Source organism: Hyperolius riggenbachi, chromosome 6 (genome assembly GCF_040937935.1).
Source record: "Hyperolius riggenbachi isolate aHypRig1 chromosome 6, aHypRig1.pri, whole genome shotgun sequence".
Classification (NCBI taxonomy): Eukaryota; Metazoa; Chordata; class Amphibia; order Anura; family Hyperoliidae; genus Hyperolius; species Hyperolius riggenbachi.
Window position 1 is genome coordinate 167068051 of NC_090651.1, and position 27376 is coordinate 167095426.

Consider the following 27376-nt stretch of genomic DNA (forward strand, 5'->3'; position numbering starts at 1 on the left):
CTCTTGTCCCCTCTGTACCCTGTCCCCCCCCCCCTGTGGTCCACCTCCTGTGTCCTCCTGTCCCCTGTGGTCGCCCTGCTGTGTCCTCTTGCCTTTCCCCCCCCCCAGCATCCATGTGTCCCCGCTGGCCTGGCCCGCCCCTCGCTTATGTCTCCGGCCCCCCCGCTTAGGTCTCCGGGTCCCCTGCAGTCAGCGGCAGCAGCTGAGCTTACCACCTCCATGTGTCCCCGCTGGCCTGCCCCCCCCCGCTTATGTCTCCGGGTCCTCTGCAGTCAGCGGCAGTAGCTTACCTCCATCTTGCCCGCAGCGATTGAAGACATGCGGCTTCCTCTAGTGCCGGCTTCATTGGAAGCCAGCACTAGAGGAAGCCGCACACTGAAGCCGGATGTCTTCAATCGCCGCGGGCAAGATGGAGGTAAGCTGCTGCCGCTGACTGCAGAGGACCCGGAGACATAAGCGGGGGGGGGGCAGGCCAGGCCAGCGGGGACACATGAGGACGCTGGGGGGACACAGGCAGGGAATCCCCGATGGTGGCGGGTCGTATCGGCGGGTGCATGGAAGTCGGGGATTCCCTGCCTTTGCCGTATTAGACGCAGGGACTTTTCCCCCCCATTTTTGAGGGAGAAAAAGTGCGTCTTATACGGCGAAAAACTTTCTTTTTTTTTTTTTTTTTTTTTTTTTTCTCCCTTCCCCCGACTCCAGGTACCCAAAAAAAATTGTGCCGACTCCACAGCCCTGATTCTCACAACTAAGACATCAATCCAACAGTTGGATTGATGTCTTATCAGTTGTGTGAACAATAGCAAGCAACTTATTTTTTTGGTTGTTGTGCTGCATAAAAGACACAGCTGTTGCGCGTGTGTATGGGGCTTAATATCTCCAAGGGCTAATTGGAGGTAGGTGTCAGCCAACTGGAGTCTTATTGAGATGAGATTGGAGGTGTTGGTTACAGCTGACCTGCCCTATAATAAAAAAACAAAACGTTTTGGGTTTGCTTTTCCCTAGAAGCATTGCATGATGTAAAAGATTCCGCACACAAAAGAGCTTTAATAAGACCTACAAATAAAGCCCCATACACCCGCTCAACAGTCTTCTATGCAGCACAATTGTTGAATAAGTTTTGTTGTGAACACGTTAAAACTGCTCAAAAAAAATCTCTTGGTATTGTTCACAATGCTAAGAAGTCAATCCAACTGTTGGATTGACTTATCAGTCTTATCAGCTTTTTGAATAATTTTTTTTTTTCTTTTTCAACAATTGTGCTGCTTAAAAAAAAAAGAACGCTGTTAGAGTGTTTATGGGGCTTAAGAATTGTTGACTTGCGTAAAGCTGGAAAGCGTTATTAAAGTATCTCCAAAAGCCTTGCAGTTCATCAGTCCACGGTAAGACAAATTGTCTATAGAGAAAGTTCTGCATTGCTCCTACATTCCCTAGGAGTGGTCACCCTGTAAAGAGTACTGCAAGAGCACAGCACAGAATGCTCAATGAGGTCAAGAATCCTGGAGTGTCAGCTAAAGACTTGTAAAAGTCTCTGGCATATGCTAACATCCATGTGATATGTAAAACACTAAACAAGAATGGAGATCATGGGATGATACCACCGAGGAAGCCCCTGCTGACCAAAAAAACTGCTGCATGTTTAACATTTTGCAAAAGAGCACCTGGATGTTCCACAACAGTACTGGCAAAATATTCCTTGGACAGATGAAACCAAAGTTGGGTTGTTAGGAAGAAACACACAACACTGTGCAGAAAGAGGCACTGCACACAATCAAAATGTCACCCCAGCTGTGAAATATGGTGTTGGGGCATCATGGTTTGAGGCTGCTTTGCTGCAACAGGGCCTGGACTGATTGCTATCATTGAAGGAAAAATGAATTCAAAAGTTAATCAAGACATTTTGCAGGATAACTTAACCTCCTTGGCAGTAATGACGAGCTCATCCATTACCGCCGGAGGGCACCACTCAGGCCCCGCTGATTTTTTTTTTTTTTCATTTTTATTAAAAAAAAAAACAGGCAGCAAGCACTTTGCTTGCTGCATGTTTGGGACGATCGCCGCCGACGCGCCGCTTTCTTTTAACTGAACCCAACCCGTGAGAAGAAAATGCATAATTTGTCAGATGAGCTTTTTCAGTCGTAGTACTGTACCATGAAGATGGGAGCCAATTCTGTCATGATTGAAGCAGGAATGGTTTTCTGTTTAAAGGGAACCAGAGATGAATGCATTGTTAAAATAGAAAAAGATTTTATACATACCAGGGGCTTCTTCCAGCCCCCCGTAACCCTGGATCGCTCCCACGCCGCCATCCTCCACTTCCTGGATCCGCCGGTACCGGGCCCGTCACTTCCGGCGGACACGGCTAATTGTCTGCATCACAGGGGCTCCCTCCATACCCGTGCGGCTGCGCAGTAGGCAGCCACACGCGTAACTGTATGGAGGGAGCCCCCTGTGATGCGGAGAATTGGCCGTGTCCGCCAGCCGACTGGTGGTAATGACGGGACCCGGTATCGGCGGATCCAGGCAGCGGAGGACGGCGGCGTGGGAGCGATCCGTGCGTATGGGGCTGGAGGAAGCCCCAGGTATGTATAAATGCTTTTCTTGATCCTCTCTGGTTCTCTTTAATCCAGCAATACAGGACTGACTGCTCTCACTGTGCACAGCAAGTAAATTCTGCAACTGATCTCTAAGCTAATTAAAAACATACTTTCTCCTCTCTGCTTGCATCCACCATGCAGAATAATTTTGCACCTTGCTGGAATCTTCTGTCTGAGATTACTTCAGAATGGCAGAAGCAGAGATGCAGGATCAGGGCACACTGAACTTAGAACTGATTTATTACATTGCTTGGCTGCAGCTTTTAACTTAGCTATCTAAACTTTAGAAAAGACACTCACTCACTTCTGGCGTATGACACTACTTTTTAACCCTTAAAAGTCATCTGAAAAGTCAGTGGTCGCCTTATACGCCGGTGTCATTGATGCCGGGTGATGCACCCAATCCTGTTACCGCCTCTCAGATCTCGCTGCTGACTGTAGTGAAGCGGTGCAGGCACACATGTGCGAGATCTGAGAGGCAGAAAAGGAGGTGAATAGGATACAAGGGTGGGCCAGAACGGTGAATGCTGCGTTTTTATGGGCACAGTGCAATGTATTCTTCCATACTGCTCTGATAAACAAGGAGATGAGACCAATCCACAGAGGGAGAGTTGACCAATCCAACCAGTCAATCACTTATGTACTGGGTACCACATACAGTACAGCACCAGTATCTATTCATACATAGCACCAGTATATCATAATTTATTTTTTTTTAAATTTGTATTTGGTGTACGTTAGAAGAGGGGTAGTCTTATACAGCGAGTATATCCCAAACTCTATATTTTAACTGGAAAAGTTGGGAAGTCTTTTTCACCCAGTCTTATGCGCCGGAATATACAGTAGTTTACACAGCAAATCTAGCTACAAAACAGCTTCAACAGTATGATTATTCCTTCCTGTAATAAGAGAGCAGCTATATTCTGCTTGTAATCATTACACAGGCAAGCTGCTCTGCATCTCCACCCCTCAGCCTATGAAAACATGCGCTTTCGCTCGCTCTCTTGTAAGGCCGCTTCCCCAGGCTGAGCTCCCATGAGCACTTGCTACATGGGTCTCAGAATGCCTGGAGGAGCTGTGGCCAAGGCTAAAAAAAAAAAAAAAAATTTGGCTTGAGGAATAACATATATAAACTATGTAAGGGGCACAGTTATGCATTGAGTAAAAGTTTCTCGGATCCACTGTCAAGGAAACTAATACACAGGATTTCAGCTAAGCATCCAGCGCCTTACAAAATGATTCATCCCCCGTCCTGCTTTGTCATAGTACATCCTGGAATCAAAATGGAATTTTGGGGCTTGGCACCCAATTATTGTAAGTGGTAGGCATGCAATGTAAATGTCAATGGTGTGATTTACATTGTTTTATCTACCTAAAGTCTGGCTACATCTGTGTCTAGCGGTTAAGATTACCTACATAGCCCTAGGCTTAGAGTAAGAAATTCCATAGCAAGAAAATGACCAGCAAGACTGCTGCAACTTTTTGCTTGTTCTGTACATACCTCAGTACTCGCATGTCAGGGCATTGAACATATTAAGCATTTTATGTTTCTGGAAGAATCTGGCTTACTGGTTGCTTTGCAGAACAGCAATGTAGAATAGTCACAGCACTGTTCTATAGATGCACTATTAACTAGTTTACATAAAGCTTCGGCATTATAACTAGGTGCTTATGAAGATACATTGTACTGAGTTTTAAAGATACATCTTCGTGAAAACCGACATTTCATTTTTTTTTTTATTAAATTGATCCCCCCCCCCCCCCCCCCAAAAAAAAACTGATTATGGACCAAGACAGTGGCTGATGGGTAGCATGTCAAGTTGTTGAACTCAATTTTCCCGTATTTGCTCCCATATTTTTACTTTTGTTTAAAAAAAAATAAAATAAAAATAAAATTGAAGCTTTACATTTTAGCAAACAAGAAGCAGGTCAAAAATACCTGCTGCAGGAGAAAGGTACAGCTAGTAAGAACATGCATCAATAGAAACAATGAAAAACTCCTGTGCAACTTCCCCTCAGAAATAATACCCCTCCTTCCAACCTTCCCACCCCACGATCCACCATTGCTGCATATCCAAAAGTAGTCTGTGTCCTAGGAATAAGAGAACATACAACAAGGTAATAACCACATACTGTATCACGAGGACAGCTCCAACCTGCCAAGGGAGCTCTGGAGTTGTGGAGAATTGCAATACCAGCAGTATATTTGAAATGTTCCATTAAGTCATCCTCTTTACCAGGGCTGTGGAGTCTGTAGAAAAATCATCCGACTCCTCAGTTTATGAAACCTCCAACTCTGACTCCAGGTACCCAAAATTGTCTGACTCCACAGCCCTGCTCCTTTACCAAATTTAAAGCTCGAGGGTTCCTGTATGTGTGAGTGCTTCTGGCAGATGGTGGCTGCATGCTTAAGACTGACAGATTCACTCTTGAAAAGGTGTCGTCTAGTGTGTGTTAAAGTGAATCTGAACTCAGAATGTCCCCTCTGCTCTGGTACGCAACAGCATACTAACCTGAAAACAAAAACATTTCTTTGATACAAAGCCTACAATCTGCAATGTTTTTTCTCCCTGATTCGTGGAAGCAGACATTTTAACATCCTGTGCTTTCAAATGGCCTTCTCTGCCATAGGCAGTCATGTGACAAGGGGGAGATTGGATTAAAACTTGTGATTAGACACATGAGGGGAAATTAAACAGGCTAAACTCTATAAATACATACATGGTGGATTTCTCTATGCATTTCTTCAGTCCTGTGCAAGAGTTAAGGTCCACTTTAACCACTTACCGACTGCCCACAGCCGATGGGCGGCGGCAAAGTGGACGCCGAAAGGACCGCAATACGCCCAAGGGCGTTGCGTCCTTTCGGCATGCCGGGGGAGCAATCGCGTCATTGACGCGCGCTCCCCCCGGCAACTGGCTCCGCCTACGCGCGACGACAACCCGCCGGCCGTTCGGAAGCGCCGGCGGGTTGTTAACCCCACGATCGCCGCTACAAAGTGTATAATACACTTTGTAATGTATACAAAGTATATTATACAGGCTGCCTCCTGCCCTGGTGGTCCCAGTGTCCGAGGGACCACCAGGGCAGGCTGCAGCCACCCTAGTCTGCACCCAAGCACACTGATCTCTCCCCCCCCCCCCCCCCCCCCCCCCGACCACCTCCCAGGCCACTGGTTACACCCAATCACTCCCCTCATCACCCATCAATCACTCCCTGTCACTATCTGTTAACACTATTTTTTTTATTAGGTCCCTAACTGCACCCTGGGGACTCCTGATCACCCCCCACCCCTCAGATTCTTCCCAGACCCCTCTCCCCCTGTGTACTGTATGCATCTATCCCCCCTGATCACCTGTCAATCACCCCCAGTCACTGCCACCCATTAATCAGCCCCTAACCTGCCCCTTGCGGGCAATCTGATCATCCACTCACACCATCAGATCGCCCGCAAACCTGCCGTCTGATCACCTCCCAAGTGCATTGTTTACATCTGTTCTCTCCTCTAAATACCCACTAATTAACAATCAATCACTACCTGTCACTGCTACCCATCAGATTAGACCCCTATCTGCCACTAGGGCACCCAATCACCCGCCCACACCCTCAGAACGCCCTCAGACCCCAGCCCTAATCACCTCGCCAGTGCATTGCTTGCATCTATTCCCCCCCCCCCCCCACTAATCACACCTTGAGACACCCATCAATCACCTCCTGTCACCCCCTAGCACACCTACCCATCAGATCAGGCCCTAATTTGCCCCGTGTGGGCTCCTGATCACTCTGCCAAACCCTCAGATCCCCCTTCCGATCACCTCCCCAGTGCATTGATTGCATCTATTGTCCCCTCTAACCACCCCCTGAGACACCCATCAATCACCACCTGTCACCCCCCCCCCCCCAGCACTCCTATCTATCAGATCAGGCCCAATACAACCTGTCATGTAAAAGGCCACCTTGCTTATGACCAGTTCCACAAAATTTGCCCCCCTCAGACCACCTGTCATCAAAATTTGCAGATGCTTATACCCCTGAACAGTCATTTTGAGACATTTGGTTTCCAGACTACTCACGGTTTTGGGCCTGTAAAATGCCAGGGCATTATAGGAACCCCACAAGTGACCCCATTTTAGAAAAGACACCCCAAGGTATTCTGTTAGGTGTATGACGAGTTCATAGAAGATTTTATTTTGTCAAGTTAGCGGAAATTTATTTCTATTGTTTTTTTTTCACAAAGTGTCATTTTTCACTAACTTGTGACAAAAAATAAACTTCTATGAACTCGCCATACTCCTAACAGAATACCTTGGGGTGTCTTCTTTCTAAAATGGGGTCACTTGTGGGGTTCCTATACTGCCCTGGCATTTTAGGGGCCCTAAACCATGAGGAGTAGTCTAGAATCCAAATGCCTCAAAATTACCTGTGAATAGGACGTTAGGCCCCTTAGCGCACCTAGGTTGCAAAAAAGTGTCAAACATGTTGTATCGCCGTACTCAGAAGTAGTATAAAGTGTTTTTCGGGGTGTATTTTTACTTATACCCTTGCTGGGTGGGAGAAATCTCTCTGTAAATGGACAATTGGAGCTGGATTTTTTTTTTTTTTTTTTTTGCCATCATTGATGTTCTGCCAACTTCACTGCTGATCTCCTGTGGACTACTCCGTACCAGATTGATTACTGATGCAACTTTGCTGAACCCCTTCAGCCACATCATTGGTGACATTTATCTCATCTTGGTCTAACTGCTGTCCCCCTGTCTATGCTTCCACTCTCCACACCCCATCCTACCTTATCCCATCAGTACAAAATGTTCCCTCCTATTCACTCCCTTACCCCTCCACCATTTCCAAGCTATCTCCCTCCCCAGCTCGCTCTTCCCCCATCACCACATGCTCTACCTCCACCTCCTTCTACACCTTGTCCCCCTTCTGTTTCCCCGCACCCTCTCCCCTTTTGTCCTTAGACTCTCTTTTGGCCCTCAACCCCCATGCACCTCCCTTCCCTCCCCCCCCCCAAACTCTACCCACACACCCCCTCGGCATAACCTTATTCCTATCCATCCTACCCCTAGGCATTCGCTCCGTGTTTCCTGTGGCCTCTGGAATGCCAGGTCCACCCGCAATAAGCTGCTCTCTGGAACTCGCTCCCTCCAGCCACCGGACTCGCCCCCACCTTTAATACCTTCACACAAGCTCTCAAGACTCACCCTTTCATGCTCGCATACCCCCCTACACCAGCACCATAATATGTTCTGTTAGACACCCTCTCAACAGATACACCTATTGTCTCCACCCCCACCCTTTAGATTGTAAGCCTCTGGCAGGGCCATCTCCCTTAGTAAGATTGCATAATCAAGCTGGAAACACTGACAATCACCCCTCTTGTGGACTAGAACAATCTCTATTTTGACCTATGACATTGTATTATCAAATCATTTGCATGATCTTGTTTTGTTGTGAGTTTCCTGTATGTCCTACCTTGTATGTTAACCCTTTTATCTATTGTGCAGCGCTGCGTAATATGTTGGCGCTATATAAATACTAATAATAATAATAGTGTAAAAAAAAAAAAAAAAAAAAATCAAAAAAATATCTATTTACAGAGGAGGTGAAACACAGTACGAGGGATTCCCTGTTTAAAACGCCCACCATGGATGTTCCTGCAGGATCTCCAGAGCTGCCGTTAGGCAGCTCTCCCTCCCTGGCTGTGCCCACTTCTGCTCCCCGCCTTCTTGCATGCTGCGAGACCCACAGTCTCTCCTTGCAGCGTTGTGAAAGTGGGCCAGTGCGGCCCACAGGAGCGGCAGTTTTTGCAGCTACCTAATCTCTTTAACCACTTGAGGACCGCAGTCTTTACACCCCTTAAAGAGACTCTGTAACAAAATTTCCAGCCTTAGTTCTTCTATCCTATAAGTTCCTTTGCCTGTTCTAATGTGCTCTGGCTTACTGCAGCCTTTCCTAATTGCACAGTGGCTGTGTTATCTCTGTTATATGATCTAATCTGTTTTCTTAAAGAGAACCCGAGGTGTGTTTAAAGAATGTTATCTGCATACAGAGGCTGGATCTGCCTATACAGCCCAGCCTCTGTTGCTATCCCAAACCCCACTAAGGTCCCCCCTGCACTCTGCAATCCCCCATAAATCACAGCTGTGCTGTGAGGCTGTATTTACATATGTAGTGTCAGTCTCGGCTGCTCCCCCGCCTCCTGCATAGCTCCGGTCCCTGCCCCCGTCCCTTCCCTCCAATCAGCAGGGAGGGAAGGGATGCAGGCGGGGACTGGAGTTCTGCAGGAGGCGGGGAGAGCAGCAGACTGACACTATAGAGATAAACACAGCCAGCTCTGACAAGCTGTTTGTCAGCAGCGTGGCTGTGATTTGAGGGATTGCAGAGTGCAGGGGGACCTTAGGGGGGTTTGGGATAGCAACAGAGGCTGGGCTGTATAGGCAGATCCAGCCTCTGCATGCAGATAAAATTCTTAAAACCCACCTCGGGTTCTCTTTAAGTCGGCGGCTAAGGCTGGAATGTGCAGGGCTGCTTGTGATTGGATAGAAGCGATACACACCCTCTGCAGGCCCCCTAAAGACTCTGTATGACTCACACACTCTGCTTATGTGAGCCTATCACAAGCTGGTTAGTTTGTAAATACTACCTAAAACTATTAATTACAAGCCAGGATTGCAGCAGAGAGTGGCAGAATCAGCACAGAGGGGCCCAGGAGAACATAATGAATAGAATGGTATGCTTTTTGCTGTAAAAATTTTACAGTACAGATTCTCTTTAAAGAGGATCTGTAACATGAAAAGATCCCCTGGGGGGTACTCACCTCGGGTGGGTGAAGCCTCCGGATCCTAATGAGGCTTCCCACGCTGTCCTCCATCCGTCAGGGGTCTCGCTGCAGCCCTCCGTGGAGTCCGTGCAGCAGTGACGTCAATATTTACCTTCCTGGCTCCTGCGCAGGCGCTCTGACGGCTGTCGGCTCCGAACTACACGGAAATAACCGATCGCCGTCGGATCTGCTCTACTGCGCAGGCGCAAGTTTCCTGCGCAGTAGAGCGGACCCGAATGAGATCGGGTATTTCCGTGTAGTTCGGAACGGAAAGCCGCCACAGCGCCCCCGCTGGAGCCAGCAGAGGTAAATATTGAACTGACAGTCGGCACAGTCGCCGGCTGTTCGGAGGGCTGCGGCGAGACCCCCGTGGGACAGAGGAAGGCGTGGGAAGCCTCATTAGGATCCGGAGGCTTCCCCCACCCGAGGTGAGTACCCCCCAGGGGATCTTTTTAATGTTACAGAGTCTCTTTAAGGACCAGAGCCTTTTTTCCATTCAGACCACTGCAGCTTTAACTGTTTATTGCTCGGTCATTCAACCTACCACCTAAATGAATTTTACCTTTTCTTGTCACTAATACAGCTTTCTTTTAGTGCTATTTGATTGCTGCTGTGATTTTTAGTTTTTATTATATAATAATCAAAGACATGAATTTTTGACAAAAAATGTTTACTTTCTGTGCTGACATTTTTCAAATAAAGTAAAATTTCTATATTTTTGTCCAAATTTATTGTGCTACATGTCTTTGATTAAAAAAAAAAACCCCAATAAGTGTATATTTATTGGTTTGGGTAAAAGTTATAGCGTTTACAAACTATGGTGCCTAAAGTGAAGTTTCCCATTTTGAAGCATCTCTGACTTTTCTGAGCACCTGTCATGTTTCATGAGGTGCTAAAATACGCCCCAAATGACCCCATTTTGGAAAGAAGACATCCCAAAGTATTCACTAAGAGGCGTGGTGAGTTCATAGATTAAATTTTTGTCACAAGTTAGCGGAAAATGACACTTTGGGGGGAAAAAAATTCAATTTCTGCTAACTTGTGACAAAAAAAAAAATGAAATCTGCCACGGACTCACCATGCCCCTCTCTGAATACTTTGGGGTGTCTACTTTTCAAAATGGGGTCATTTGTGGGGTGTTTACTATCCTGGCATTTTGGGGGGTGCTAAATTGTATGCACCCCTGTAAAGCCTAAAGGTGCTCATAGGACTTTGGGCCCCTTAGCGCACCTAGGCTGCAAAATGGGGTCACATGTGGTATTGCCGTACTCTAGAGAAATAGTATGTGTTTTGGGGTGTATTTTTTTACACATACTTATGCTGGGTGGGAGATATCTCCATTTACAGAGATATTTCTCCCACCCAGCATGGGTTATGTGTAAAAATACACCGCAAAACACATTATACTACTTCTCCTGAGTACGACGATACCACGTGTGACACTTTTTTTTTTTTTTTTTTTTTTTTTTTTTTTTTTTTGCAGCCTAGGTGTGCTAAGGGGCCCAACGTCATAATTACAGGTCATTTTTGAGGCATTTGGTAAGTCACAAGTTAGCGTAAATTTTTGTTTTTCACAAAGTGTCATTTTCCACTAACTTGGCCCAAAACCGTGAGGAGTCTGGAAACCAAATGCCTCAAAATGACTGTTCAGGGGTATAAGCATCTGCAAATTTTGATGACAGGTGGTCTGAGGGGCTGAATTTTGTGGAACCGGTCATAAGCAGGGTGGCCTCTTAGATGACAGGTTGTATTGGCACTGAAGTGCAGGAAGCGCAGGATGTTGTCAAATCGTGACCTGGACATGGCAGCAGAGAACATGGGCATGTGATGTATTGGGTGCGTAGACCAATAAGACCGCAATACATTCTTTGACTAGACCCATGTTAAGGAGAAGGCCCCCAAAAAAGTTATGTTCGGAAACTTGGAGTGGTTTCCACCGAAAAGGCTGGACATGGTAGCTTCTTTGATTGGCGGTTGTGTATTGTGTGGCATAACGGTTGGTCTCAGTCACAATTAAGTCGTAGAGACCAGCAGTGATCAGGAAAAAAAAATTGTCACTGCGGTGGGGCGGGTGGGCGTTTTGCCGGGTGATCATAAGCCCGCAGGGGGGCAGATTAGGGCCTTATCTGATGGGTAGATGTGCTAGGGGTGACAGGAGGTGATTGATGGGGTGTCTCGGGGTGGTTAGAGGGGAGAATAGATCCGATCACCTCCCTAGTGCATTGATTGTAAGTGGGTCTGAGGGTTTGGCCGAGGTGATCAGGAGCTCACGCGGGACAAATTAGGGCCTGATCTGATGGGTAGGTGTGCTAGGGGGTGACAGGTGGGGATTGATAGGTGTCTCAAGGTGTGATTAGAGGGGGGAATAGATGCAGGCAATGCACTGGGGAGGTTAACAGGGGGGGGGGGGGTCTGAGGGTGTGGGTGTTTGGGTGCCCGCAGGGGGCAGTTTAGGGTCTGATCTGATGGGTAGCAGTGGCAGGGTGTGATGGGGTGATAGGTGATCAGGGTGTGATTAGAGGGGAGAATAGATGCAAGCAATGCACTGGTGAGGTGATCAGAGCTGGGGTCTGAGGGGGTGGGCGGGTGATTGGGTGCTTGCAAGGGGCAGGTTAGGGTCTGATCTGATGGGTAGCAGTGACAGGGGGTGATTGATGGGTGATCAGTGGGTGATTACAGGGGAGAACAGATGTAAACAATGCACTTGGGAGGTGATCTGAGGGTGGGTCTGTGGGCGATCTGAGGTTGTGGGCGGGTAATTGGGTGCTCGCAAGGGGCAGGTTAGGGTCTGATCTGATGGGTGGCAGTGACAGGGGTTGATTGACAGGTGATCAGTGGGTGATTACAGGGGAGAATAGATGTATACAGTACATGGGGGGGGGGTTCTGGGGAGGATCTGAGGGTGTGTGGGGGGGGGGGTGATCAGGAGCCCCCAGGGGGCAGTTTAAGACCTAATCTAAAGTGTTGACAGGGAGTGGTTGATGGGTGATTAGGGGGGTGATTGGTTGCAAACAGGGGTCTGAGGTGGGGGTGGGGGGTCTGAGGGGTGCTGTGGGCGATCAGGGGGCGGGGGGGGCACAATCGGTGTGTTTGGGTGCTCACTAGATGGGCTGCAGCCTGCCCTGGTGGTCCCTCGATCACTGGGACCACAAGGGCAGGAGGCAGCCTGTATAATACGCTTTGTATACATTACAAAGCATATTATACGATTGACATGCGGCCGTTCGGGGGTTAACAACCCGCCGGTGCTGCTAATTGTCCGGGTTGATGTCTCGGGTGGGCGGAGCCTATTGCCGGCGGATGCGCGCGATCCCCGGCCAGCTAGTCCAACGAGCCGCCGATGGATCGGCGTATTGCGGTCGTTGCGGGCTCCACTTTGCCGCCGCCCATAGGTAGTGGGCGGCCGGCAAGTGGTTAATAAAGTGTAACATTTCTCCATTCCTCAGTCATTCTAAATACTGGCATAGATATGGCCCTCGAGGACTGGAATTGGACAGCCCTGATGTAGGCCTGATCAATGAGATGCAAATAATTCCAACTTTATGCAGTATTATGCAAATTCTGTATTGCAAATATAGGCAGCTTAAAAAAAATGAAAAAAAAAACACATTAGTAAATACTTGCTCTACTTAAAGAGGAACTGTTGCAAAAATCTTACAATTTACAACACATAAACAAGTACATTATTCCCAGAGTAAAATGAGCCATAAATTACTTCTCTACTATGTTGCTGTCACTCACAGTAGGTAGTAGATATCTGACAGAAGCAACAGGTTTTGGGCTAGTCCATCTCTCCATAGGGGATTCTCAGCATGGCCTTTATTCTTTATAAAGGTATTCCCTGAAAAATATGTATGCAAAGATGCTGGCCAGCCTCCCTGCTCACTGCACACTATTTTGACAGTTGGAGCAACTGCCATTCATTAAGTGCTTTTAAAAATAAAGAAAACCTTGAGAACCCCGCTATGAGAAGATGGGCTAGTCCAAAATCTGTCGGTCATGTCAGATTTCTACTTATTGTGACAGGAACATAGGAGAGAAGTAATTTTATGGTTTATTTTACTCTGGGAGAAATGCACATCTTATTTGTATGTGTTTTTAAATTTTAAGATTTTTGCAACAGTTCCTCTAACATATGTTTCACTGTCCACATTTTGGTTTCAGTGAGTTTTATATAGTAAATAAAGCGAATTCTGCTTGTCAGTTTCCATCTAATACTGGGCATACACGGACAGTTTGTTTCCTTATCAATCGAGCTGCTGATGGCTCGATTGATAATATCCCACAGGTCCGATGACCCGCCGGATAGATTCCCCGCTCTATCCCTGCGGGCGGAGAATCGAGTAGCTGATGAGGCATGCCCGCGGGGACAAGCGGGAATCGATCCGCGTGGGCAAGCGGTGACGCGCCGGCATCGAGCCGCTGGCTCGATACCGGCGCAGAAACTGTCTGTGTATGCCCAGCATTAGAATCCTGGTGTTTAAAGCCAATCCTGATGTAATTTCCTCCCTCTGTTTCCTCTCCTCTGCCTGATTATGTATGCATGTATGTACTCCCACACAGCTCTGCAGCTGTGTGCATCCTCACAAATCATTGTGTGACTTCACAGACTTGGTTTATCTGTATGGATCTGATTTCAGCTGAGTCACTTTCTCAGCTTCTCCGCACAAGAAATATTGGCCAATCAGAGGAACAGGGGAGGGAAAAAACCCAGCATGTACTGCAACTTCTCTTTTGCGGCAGATGTACCAAATAAGAGCCAGGGGATCTGGTAAATGATATTCCATTGAGAAGAAAAGAGATTTTTAACTTTTTTGGATTGCCTGGTTAGCATTCCTGATTTGTTTACGGTATAAAAAAGAGAATTTTGTTTTTTCTTCTGTTATGCCTAACAGGTGCTCTTGAAACCTTTGGCGGTGCTTGATTGGTCAAACCGTCCATATCATCTAGGAGAAAGTTTGAGTCTGTCCCGATCTTTCAACTGCACACACTGCAGTGTCATAACTGACAGCAGTGCACAAATTTTGAATGAGCACTAAATGCGTCAGTAACCTCTGTTTAAATTTGTTCAAATCGTTCAGATACATCACTGCTTCGTGTGTACATTCTAGTTTGCTTTTATGCACTGTTGAGACTTGAAGCTGCAGTCTGCTCCCTTCTTGTGTAGCTGTTACATAATGTAACAAACATGGGTTTGTTTGTAAAGCATGCAGTGTTTTACCCTAGATCTTATCTGCTCTGTTTTCAGTTTAAAAGGCATGATATTCTCCATCACCAAAAAAGGCAATTCTTGCTGTGCTTCACTTAGCAGCAGATGCCGGAAATGCTGTAACAAAGTTCATGTGTGACTGTTTGCCAAGTGGTGAAATGTTTGCCTAAGACTGATTTCAGTGTGACTTCCTCTGATGGCTAAATATGAAATAGTATTTGGATTAGATTTTCTAAAACTGGTAAATGTGTTTACCCTTAAGTGGTCCTTCTCCATACTGCATCAATTTGCATAGAACGTGGAATTTACATCTCATTGATCTCTATTTTTGATAAGTTTTGTTCACTAAGCTTCTGACACCTTTTCTTTTCCTCTGCAATTTAAAGGTCTCCTGTCCTGAAAAACCATGGCGGACGCAGACAAATACCTCTATGTGGACCGTAATCTCATCAATAATCCTTTAGCTCAAGCAGACTGGGCAGCAAAAAAGCAAGTATGGGTGCCTTCAGAAAAGCAAGGTTTTGAAGCAGCCAGTGTGAAAGAAGAGCAGGGCGATGAGGCAATTGTTGAGCTGGCAGAGAGTGGTAAAAAGGTGAAGGTCAATAAAGATGACATTCAGAAGATGAATCCTCCTAAATTTTCCAAAGTTGAAGACATGGCAGAGCTAACCTGTCTAAATGAAGCATCTGTACTGCACAACCTGAAAGAAAGATATTACTCTGGTTTAATTTATGTAAGTAGCAATTTGTATGTATTTTACACATTTTAATACATGGTTTGTTTAGAATGGATTTATTGAATGTGAATACAAATTTCATTATGAAATAAGCTATAAGAACTAAAGAAATCAATATTCAAAATTGTTGAAATTTGTGAAACGGACACTAGAAAGAATAAAATACATTAAAATCAGTTTAAAATGGAAGGTAGTGGTGGACCCAATCAATGACTGTCATATTTAATCAAAGCAAACTTTATTGGAATTCACTTCATGTGCACGTGTTGCGCAGGTAAAACCATGCTTCCTCTGGCAACATTGGCGTCCCTGTCCTGTGGTCCTCCCCATCGATTTAATTTTTTTTTAAACTGATTTTAGTGTTTTATTCTTCCTGTCTCCTCTGTTCAAATGTCTGCAGTTGGTTGCTCACCCTTAGTGGAGAGGTTTTACCATTTTAATTCTATATTTTCAGAGAGCGACTTATTAACCTTGGCGGGGTCAGGTTTATTTTGCCCACCTGCCTGTACAGTGGTTGCCTTAGTGGTAACCCACACTCGTATCATTCCTTTTATTAAATCTCATTTACTAAAATCAATACATACTACACCATAGTGGGCTCTCTGATTTCCCTTTTATCTCCTACAGAAAAATTGTATATTTTTTGATGTACTAAGGGGAGGAACTGTTGTGTTTTCTTGAGATTTCCAATCACATTTTGGGTCTCTTGTGATGCTTACGTGGGCGTCTGAAAGCAAGTGAAATACATTGCTTTGCTATTTGTGAATCTGTTAAGGTTTTTCATTAATTTCTGTTGCTGCATACTTTTTGCTTTGCTTAAATTATTTACATACCGTATTTTTCGGACTATAAGACGTCTTATAGTCCAAATGCTAAAAATTTGGAATGTTTACCGCGTCTCCCGGCTGAGTATTTAGGAGACGGAGATGAAGAGGATGTAAGTTACGTCTGCGGGGAGAAGATTTTAGCTTTTAATCTGCCCTCTGCCTGAATCTGGAATGCAGGGCGAAGGTAGAGATTGAGGCTAGATTCACAGTGGGACGTTGCGTTTTGATGCCACGTTAAAGTCGCACCGCAAGCTTACAACGCAACGCGCCCAAAAAGTGGCAACGCAGCGTTACCGTTGCATACAGCAGATACAGTAAAAAATACAGGCAATGAAAAGTATGCATCCAAGTCATTACTGAGCATGTGCAAACAGTCCAACGCAGCTAATAACGTGTATAACGCACTGCATGCAGTACTTTTACTTAACGTGCCGCGTTAGTCACTAACGTAACGTGTGCACTGTGAATGGGGCATTGATTTTTCATTGCAGTGAGTTATTCTGCGTTAAATGCTGTTTTAACGTGCGACTTTAACGTCCCACTGTGAACTTAGCCTGAGCTGGGCTGCGTGTAGAATATGAATGTGTGCCTTTCCGAGAGTCTGTAAGCTCTGCTTGCGGGGAAGGAAAAGATCTGTTTACATCTTTTAATTGTCTGCCGCTGCCTGCCATAAATCTGACATGCCGGGTGAACGAAGAGAGCTGAGCCGCTAATATAGCAGCGTGTGCACGGAGGTCTGTGGGGGGGGGGGGGGGCAGCAGTGGTTAGTGTAGTTAGTGGGGGATTAGTTTCATTATTGGTGACAGGGTGGGTTAATGTACTTGGGAGATAGATACAGCTTAGGGGAAGCTGCCCCTGCACCATAGACACACCAGGTTTAGAATTTTTTTTTTCCCCCTGGTTTTCGCCCTCTAAACCTAGGTGCGTCTTATGGTCCGAGAAATGTGGTAATCTGCAGAAACCTGGAATTTTCTGTCCCCCCTGAGGGCCATTCTCAGTGTTGCCAAACAATCTAGCACATTTACAGAAGACTCTGTGCGTATACTCGCCTTTTAGTGCTTGTTGTGCCACACAGTGGAAGCTGAGGTGAAACCAACAAGCACACGATGTAAATGTGAATGGGTATGATTACTTTCTACTTAAAGTGTACCTTTTTGAAGGTATAGATCAATACAAATGTGATAAGTTTCAATGTAATATGGAACATTTCAGAAATCTTTCACATACCAGTATACTGTTTCTTTTTTTACAGACCTATTCTGGCTTATTTTGTGTAGTAATAAACCCATACAAGAACTTGCCAATTTACTCTGAAGAAATTGTAGATATGTACAAAGGCAAGAAGAGGCATGAAATGCCACCTCACATTTATGCTATCACAGATACAGCTTATCGAAGCATGATGCAAGGTACGCACGATCTTGTGGAACTTCTCCATATCTGATTTATGGAGTAGGGTTTTATTCTATTTTCTGCTGTTGCTGCTACTGATCAATATCGTCATGTTGACAAAGTCCTGGTCTGAACAATGAGCTGAATTTATTCATAATCTAATTTCGCTGTTCCCTGCCACATCTCCTGGAAATTAAAGTGGCCACATTCAGATCGTCGAACCAGAGAAGTATTACTGTTGATGGGATTAAACTTCCCACCATGCAATATGTACACGGCCACTTCAATTTCCAGGACCTGTGGCAGTGCTTGGAACTAGCCCCCAGAAGGTAATGAAATGCTTGTTGGGGGGAAGGGGTGGGGTGCTGTCATTAAACATACTCGTTAAAAGGTGCATACACACCCCATGATTTGTCGCCTGTTGGATCAGGACCTGATCCTCTTGGGCAACTTCGCTGGCCAGCCTGTACAGATGCGAGTTAGCTGTGTAGCTGACAACACGTTCGCAGGGGAGTGGCATCTTCAGAGGTTGGCTGTCCGGGTGAATTAGATCTAACGGACAGATCGCTTGTGCAAGAGTTACTCAAGTGTGTGTACGGGCCTAAACAAAGATATCTGTGATTACAAGGTTGTTTTTATTATTATTATTATTTTATTTTTTTTTTTTAAACCTCTTATTTCATGTCAACTTTGGGCACTCAGTGTAAATGCTATCATTGCGGACTACTGCTTGCAATGTAAAGATGGGCATATGGGTTCTATTTAAAGTAGTGATACTTTTTGACTGCCTGAAGGGAGGTGAGGGAAATTAAACTTTTTAATTTTGCCATGGAGATGGTCCAAACCTTTGGTTTTGTTACAGTAGATGTTTTTTTAATCAAGTAATTTAACTGCATACACAAAACCTAGCTTTGGACTGTTGCTTTAATGCTAGAATTCTGCTAAGCCAGTGGTGTCAAACAGTCATCCATTTAAGGGGTTAAAAACTAAAACCTAGTCTGTCACAGGACAAATAGTTACATGAATGGTAAGTTTTGACAGTAGTGTCATAGTGACTGTAGGTGGGCCTGCTTCTCCCCCTTTCTGCATATTATTGCTGTGGAGCAGTCTGTTGATTTCATTAACACTAAGGCCCTGTTCACACTTGCGGTTTTGCAAAAACCGCACCGGATGTCCGGACCGCACCGGAGCCGGATCGGACCTGAACCGTACGGTTCCTGTCCGGATCCGGTCCGGTTGCATACGGTTTCCGTGCGGTATGAACACGGTTGCGGTCCGGATCGGGATTCTTAAAGAGATAACAACCTGTATAAAAACAAAAAAAAATGTTGGGGTCTGGGAGGTCAGCAGAAGGGGGACCTGTGGAATCAGGCCCTCCGCTGTTTAGCACTCACCTCCACCTCCAACATGCTGCCAACATCTCCAGCTCGTGCTGCTCCACTCCAAAATGGTTGCCCATGTGTCCCCGATACAATATCGCCGCAACAATCCTCATAGGAAGTGGGGTAGAACATCCGGATTTTTTGCCAGTGTGTTGTGCGCTCTCCGGTTCTCATTGGTTTCCATTGGCCGGATGGTGCAGTCCGGCTCCGCCCCGGATACGGCTGCCGGAGGAGCCGGACCAAAAAATAGCGCATGTTGGAACGGACACCGGAGTCCGGATCCGGTCCGGCTCCGGTCCGGATCCGGTCCGGCTCCGGTCCGGATCCGGTCCGGCTCCGGTCCGGATCCGGTCCGGCTCCGGTCCGGATCCGGTCCGGCTCCGGTCCGGACGAAACGGACGCATGTGAACCCTGGCATAGACTTACATTGCTATGCCGTGCGTCCGTTTCGTCGGCCAGCATGCGGTGTGGCTCCGGCACGGCTATTCCGGATAGCCACCGCTAATGTGAACCGGGCCTTAGTGTACAGAGAAAATATAATTTATTTTTTAGGCAAAATTACATTTAGCATTTTTTTCATAGTGCTTCTTGATTATTTTAGCTCTTTATACATTCCAGGTGGTTCTGGTTCACCATGAGCTGGCTGGGTATTCCTATAAAGAGACTTTTCATAAAGTCTCTGATGCCCAGGTTTTGCATGACAGCAGATTACATTATACATCATGTGTTTTTGTGTTAAATATTGTGAAACTTGGATGTTTGCCTGTAAAGTACTCAGACATTGCTGAAGCTGAGATCAGCTGCAATGAGTCAGGCTTGAGCTTGCATCACTGCCGCATCTTTCTTCCTTTTATGGATCACACTGTAAAAGGAGCTATGATGGGTTTTCTGTTTGAGGACTGAGTTTTAAAATTTTGCATGATTTTGGCAAGAATGCAGGGCTGTGGAGTCGGAGTCGTGGAGTCGGGCAATTTTGGGTGCCTGGAGTCGGAGTCGGGAAAAAATGCTCCGACTCCTAATGAATTTGTAACTAATGAAAATAGAAAATATGATAAAATGTTCTATTTCTCAGATAATAGTCATTAAAAATAATGTATATATACAGTATATATATACAGTAATAGCTGTGCTTAGTCCACAAAAATGAAATAAACCAGTCAAAATTAGTTACTTGTGCTGCTTCAATAAAGCAGTCCCCGTATTTTTAAGGTCAGATATACATATCTGATTGTGACTGTATATATGATGTGTACACAGGAATCTCATATATACTAAATAACATCTATGCTGTAAGAATAAAGCCTGATGTGTAGCTGTGTCACTAATAGAGATGGTCAACGAGATGGAAATAATTCTGCATTGATGCTGATTTATGCAAATGTATGCACTCCCTTTGCTGATGAAATCAAATAATTTGATATGTTGTTAAAATTTGGTTTGGTGACTACAAATTAAAGGGTAACTGAAATGGATGAAAAGTTTTATACATACCTGGGGCTTCCTCCAGCCCCCTTCAGGCTAATCAGTCCCTCGCTGTCCTCCACCACCCGGATTTTCTGCTATGAGTCCTGGTAATTCAGCCAGTCAGCGCTGTCCGGTCGCATGCCGCTCCCACAGCCAGGAACATTCTGCACCTGCGCAATAGTGCTGCACAGGTGTAGTATGCTCCTGGCGGCGGAGTGTGTGCATGCGCACTACGCCTGACTGGCTCAAGTACCTGGACTCATAGCAGAAGATCCAGGTGGTGGAGGAGGACATCGAGGGACTGATTATCCTGAAGGCGGCTGGAGGAAGCCCCAGGTATGTATAAAACTTTAATTTCATCTGTCTCAGGTTTACTTTGTTACACAGTAGTACTATACTCTACATATGCACTCCCCACAGAGCTGCAGGGAATCCACTGAGAATGCTGTGCACATTGAACACAGAGGTGTTGTCTGTTTACAATCTCCTCATTCCCCTGCAGAGTACCTGCACATCATTCTTACATGTACCCACACTTACATTGCCTAGGGCCTGATAGAGGTTCTTTGTTCCGGTTTGTACCTTTTACAAGTACTCTTACCAAGGACTAGTTTTAGTCTAAAGGGAATAAATATAGTAGTCTACATATCCTTCTCACTTCAGTTGTCTTGTAAAATTCCTAAGCGTTGGCAGTTAAGAGACGAATTTCATGTTACATACTTTTAATCAACAAAATTGTAATATGCAAATTAGAGGAGTCGGAGTCGGTGGAATTCTAAACTGAGGAGTCGGAGTCGGTGGATTTTTGGACCGACTCCACAGCCCTGCAAGAATGTCATGAATTTTTATTTTCTCATGCTGTGCCACCCTTTCTTCATTCATCTAGCGGTTTTGTGCTTTTCTTTACTTTCATTTCCTCCTCTAATTTTCTTAATTTTGCATCCGTTTAATATATTCCCAACCTCTACTGTTCCTTGTCTCACCTATCACTTTGTTCCTATGCTTTTTCCTTAACTTTTTCCATCCTAATCCTATACCCCTCTACCTAGAGACACTAATCAGGGTAGGTACCTGCTTTTTACCTGAAATGCAGCTGGGTAAGGGCAGAGGCGGAACAAGGTCCTCCAGCACCCAAGGCTGAGACAACAAAGTGCGCCCCTCCATCCCTGCCACCCCAGCCGTGTCACACTGATTGCTACTAGACTAAGAGGTGCCACAAGGCCCACAACCTCCCCAACACCTTAATATCTAGTTATCTGGCTTGCAGTCACTGCTGTGTATTAGGGCTGCACGATTTTAGGTAAAAATTGAAATTGCGATTTTTCTCTAAAAAATTGTGATTTCGATTTTTTCACGATTAGTTTTCAAAGAGGATGTTACCCACATGGAGTACTTAGAATGTACCCTTTTACAATAAAGGGGTAGATGCTGAAAGAATGTTGGATAGCAGTTCTCTAAAATACACATCTATGCAGCAAAGCACACTGTCCTTATCAGGATATGTTACCTCGCAGACAGAGCGCAATCTCTTTTCAAGCTGGATTTTCATGTCCTCCTGACATGTGACACGGAGGCCGGTCATTGGGACGGATCAGTGCAGAGGGGCTCTTGCTGGAGCTGCTGATGGATTCCCAGCATCCGCCTTCCGTTGCGCCGAGAAGATCCAGTGATTGGGCAGAAGCAGTGCATATTTATGATCGTTAATGAGCCGGGGGGCGGATCCACTCGAGCGAGCGGCACACAGCTTCACCAACTGCTGGATAGCGATGGAATGACTGGAGCGGTAGGCGGAGCTATACAAAGCGTACAGCTCCGGCTACCGCTGCAGTCATTCCATTGCTATCCAGCAATTGGTGAAGCAGTGTGCTGCTCACTCGAGTGGATCCGCCCCCCTGCTGCCCGGCTTATTAACCATAATAAATATTCACTGCTTCTGCCCAATCGGCGCAGCGGTAGGCGGGCCAAGCGCGCAGACAGCGGGCAGCTGTTTGAAAACCGAGGAGAGTGACGATCACCAGATCCTCTCCACATGAGCCGCGGTTTCGGTTTAAAACTGAAAAACCGTGCAGCCCTACTGTGTATCCCCTTTTCTTATTTCTTTCTGCTTCAAACACAATTAGGATTGACAGCTGAATGAATTGTGCTCCCTCTCCTACACTGCGCCCTTAGGCTGGAGCCTCTCCAGCCTATGCCTTGGCCCGGCCCTGGGTGCGGGTAGTGAATTCTTCTTTGTAGCTGTTGCTTACCAAAGTGTGTGGTGGCTGCTGTCAAACACACACCTGGAAACATGGCAGTGTGAAAGAAAAGCCATGAAAAGGCAGAGGCTTTTTTTTTTTTTTTTTTACATGTTAACTGTACATGTCTTTTACTGATTGATATGAAATGGACAAAAGCTAGACTGTACTGAGCATGCTTTACTGAGCAGGTAGGAGTCGTCTCAGAAGAACATTGCAGATTTGCTAAATGTTTAGCCGTATTCTTTTAGTGTGAAGCTCACATGTATACAACGTATGATTTGAGTAGTTAAAGGCAGACTAGATACAAGACAAGCATATGTATCATCACAACTGCATGTAAAATTAAAGCAAAGCTAGTGGAGCATTGCTAGTTGGCTAGTTTTGCACGATATGAGGAATTTGGCTTATAAGATTTTAGCTCAATTCTGATATAAATCAAAACCTTTCCACTCTTAGCTTTGCATTGATGTTATACGTAGAAAACTTTTTTTTTTTTATTTTTTTTTATGGTACTTGCCTATTATACCGTCTGAAGAGTTTGACCGTTCCTTGTTTAAGTTCTGTTTGCTCCACTACCAAGATTTAACTTTTTGAAAAGCTGAAAGTCCTGGCTTTCCATTACACCAGGTTCCGTGTCAGTGTAATGCTCCGTTGCCAAGTTAAAGGGTTTTGAAGGAGGGGTGTCCCCTGCACCTTGAGGTGAAGAGGGTGTATAGCTGGGCATCTCCTTCGTCTTCTGTAATGAGACCCCCCCCCCCCCCCCCCCCCTGCGACAGAAGACGACCTCACGGGGTGCTGCTTATTATCAATGTCTGGTTTTCCGGTACTTCTGCAATCACGCTTTGTTGCAGACAAGATGCAGGGGGCACCCCTCCAAGACCATTTAACTCTGCAATGGAGCATTACACTGACACGGGACCTGGTGTAACGGAAAAGCAAGGACTTTCAGCTTTTCAAAAAGGGCTAAATCTTGGTAGTGGAGCAAACCAAACTTAAAAAAGGAACCGCCAAACTCTTCAGACGGTATAATACGCAAGTACATTTTTTTTTTTTTTTTTTTTTTTTTTTTTTTATGGCGGATAGTTAACTTATGCAAGCTTTCTGGGATCTAGTCCCCTTCAGGCATAGATGAGTTGTGCTGGTTACTATTTAGCAGTTAAATGTCAGGAGATTAATAGGCTGGAGCAAGTGTTGTACATAGTATTGATGTTGTACAAAGCTATGTGGCAGTTGAGTGCCTGCTGCACCTTGCTGTGGTCCCACCCATGGACAAAGCTGCAAGTGTGGCAAAGAGGCGGCCTTTTCATGGCCACATGATTCACTGAGCCATTGCCAGGTTTTCAAGTTTATCTGTCCATACACTGCTAGCTGTATGGACACCTTAACAGAGACAGATCTCTCTGATCTGAGAGAGATCTGTTGGCTGCCCATACACTGCAGACTGTGTTTTGATTGTGTTTAGCATGAACTAGATCAGGAATCGCCCTCCTGCTGCCGCCGGTTCTGGCAGCCCCCTCCCTGTTTCCTGAGCATTGTAGATCACGCCTGTCCAGCTTCTGTGGCTCCCAGTCTCCTATGTATTCTCCCAGAGCACTGCCGTCACACGGAGCTGGGAATGTGCATGTGACGTCGCACACACCTGAGGGGGTAGGATGGGGGGGTTTAGAATGGGACATGCGGAGTAGACTGTCCTGACGAGTGGTGGACAGGTGAGTTTTTACATCAATGGAGGGTGCACAGCCTTGTGGGAGTCCAGGAACGCAGTGTCCATTTCATTTATCGGTCGTTGTGATATTGAATACAGTTGACTGCAGAGAGCAGTACAAGATGGCACACCTTGGCTATTATTCATCAAGCATTTCTGCATGCGGAAATGCTGAAAACATCTGACTTTACCGAACACTTTCACAAATTCTCCATTCATAAAGGCTCTTTCCGCATGAAAAGCTGACATTCCCGTGCAGAGTGATTAATTTCCGCCTTGTGCGGTGATTATCTAGATTTATCTAGAAAAGGTAACAAAATGTCCATTTATAAACATTATAGCAAGTGGTATGCGGACGGGGATTACCGCTCTCTCGGCAGTAACGATAAGCATGCGGAATACATGTAAGTGAATGGGACAGATCTCCCAAGCAGCAGCAGAGAGCGCAGCGCACGGAGGGACTCGGGCAGCTTCTGTTTCCACAAGCCTACCGCCAGCCTACAGACAGCCTTTTTCGGAAAATCTCTGCACTTGTATCGCAAAAGGCAACATTTTTATGAATCCCCACCCAGAAGTCTAAAATACCGACAGCTGGTTTCCCACACTGATTCTCATTACCGACAACACTTTTTTATGAATGCTACACCTTGTCTCATCAGTAAAGGCAGAAGACACTGCCTCTATTTTGATTCTGCTTCTTCCTCACTCTGCTGAACAAGCATCACCCTGGCAACAGTTGTCACTTGAGCAGAAAAGGAGGGGGCAGAGCGGAGGTACATGCTCTGCACATGCCTCAGAGCTTCAGCCAGCAATGATTACATTTGCCATTAACTAGAGATGAGCTATCTTGAAGGGCTCTCTGCAGTGAAGTATACATTTTTATACACAGAGAATGTGTTGGATGGCTTTAAATGTTTTATGTAACTTAAGCTGGCCATACACTAGGCCGATTACCCGCCGATCGACAGCAGATTCGATCACTGGGATCGAATCTGCTGTCAAATGGTTCATGCAACACGCTAATTTTCGATCTATTTCGGCCCGAAATAGATCGGTCCCGTCGATCGCGCTGTGCGGGAAATTACCGTCGATCGCCGTGGGTAAGGAGCGCATCACTAGCGGCGTACGACCGACGCAGGTATACATTACCTGAAGCTGGCTCCCGGCATCTTCTCCACATCACCTCCCGGCTGGCATCTTCTCCGCATCAGCTTCCGCATCCCGGCATCCGGCATAACTTCCTGTGTCACTGCAGTGACAGTGGAAGTACAAAAACGAGGGCGCTCTATTTGAACTTCTGCTGTCACTGGAGTGACAGAGTGATGCGGATAAGATGCCCGCCGGGAGCTGATGCGGAGAAGATGCCCGGGACCAGGCTTCAGGTAATGTATGCGGGGGCGACAGCGGCAGCTCAGCAGATGGTGAATCTGTTTCAGGCTGAAATCGATTCACCATCTGTTTGCAGTAAAGGCAGCCATACAATCCCTCTCTGATCAGATTCGATCAGAGAGGGATCTATCTGTTGGTCGAATCTGATGGCAAATCGACCAGTGTATGGCTACCTTAAGAGCAGTTTTAGTTTTGGGAATATTATCCCATTTTACTGCAGCCAAAGCTCTTATACCTAATCTAGTACTACTGTTAGGCCTATGGTTGAAATAGAGTAAACCAGATTAATTACAAAGTTATCCAAAACCTGGGCTGTGTGGGTGTTGCTTAAAATCTGAGGACTTCCTTTAGTTTTGAAGAAGTGGAGCCTTGGCCCATTACGTAGTGAAGAGTATCAGTTTCCTTCATATCTGGCATTTCTTAGAACCATGTCCATCATGCAAAATGTAATTTTGTAATTACTTTTTTTCCCTTCTGTTCTTTCCGTTCAGACAGAGAAGACCAGTCTATACTTTGCACGTAAGTATTCATTCAGCTATTTCAATTGTCCTTGAGCATTACTCAATGTCTACTATGTACAAAGTAAATCCACTTTGCCATTGTACCTGCAAAGGTACAGCATGATGCTGTACAATACTGTTAAATTACACTTTATCTTAATTTTTTATACAACATAACTGAGTTGTAAATGAAGGGCATGAATCATTGTGGCATTATATATGTTGTAATATACAAATTGAGCATGGAAATGATGTCCTAAACAAGTTATGTTCTTGTGTTTGACAGGTTTGTGGCATAAATTTTCCTCGGATGTAGGGATGATCACTGAGACAGGATATTTATGAATTCATGCAGGGTTATGTAAATTTGTATGCAAATGTAGACCACTTGAAAATGGACCAATGAAGTGATTGGTCCATTTTCAAGCTGCATAAATTCACATACAAATACTACATAATCCTGCATGAACTTGGATATATTTGCATTGATCATCCCTACTCAGATGTACCTGGACAACACATTATACAAGAAATGTTTATGAAGGTGTTTTTGAATTATTTTGTTTTGTCAAATTTTTATCTTTTGAAACTGAAGTCATTTTTGTTTAGAACTGATGTACAGATACATGCTTACATCAGGGTGTAGCCATGTTGCAACCTTCATAGGTTTTTCAGGTAATTGGCAGCTTGTGCAAAGCTCTGCTTAGTACAGTAGTGCAGCTTGCACTTTTGACACTGGAAAAAATACTGGAAAAAAAGCTTGACTTTAACAATTAATGGATGTAGGAATTCCTATTTATATGGTGTGTTCAGAAAAATGTTCTGCTCTTTTTTTTTTTTTTTTGTGTGGCCAACCCAATAAGCTTACTTGGCTGATGAGGTACTATTTTTGAGATGTGCTTAATGGAAAAATCACTTTGGCGCTTGATTCATGTGAAGAATCGGCATTTGGATTTTTAGTGACCTCGAAACACCTGTACATGCTAGATTCTTGGTGGACTTCTCTGAACGCCTGTCTGTCGAATTCAGCCTAGTTTGTGTATGAGGCCTAACCCTCCTGGCGGTCTATTAAAAACCGCCAGGGGGCAGTGCAGCAGTCATGTAGCGAGCATCCC

At 45.5% G+C, this 27376-nt stretch overlaps 1 protein-coding gene across 2 annotated transcripts in view; it reads left to right on the forward strand.

Moving 5' to 3' along the window:
- MYH9 (myosin heavy chain 9) overlaps positions 1-27376 on the forward strand; it is a 191028-nt gene that overhangs the window by 15208 nt on the left and 148444 nt on the right. For both annotated transcript variants that reach the window (XM_068240187.1, XM_068240186.1), the window contains exons 2-4: positions 15016-15362; positions 17445-17601; positions 26253-26280. In XM_068240187.1, the coding sequence (XP_068096288.1) occupies positions 15036-15362; positions 17445-17601; positions 26253-26280 (512 nt within the window). In that variant the 5' untranslated portion in view covers positions 15016-15035. The remainder of the gene's footprint in view (positions 1-15015; positions 15363-17444; positions 17602-26252; positions 26281-27376) is intronic.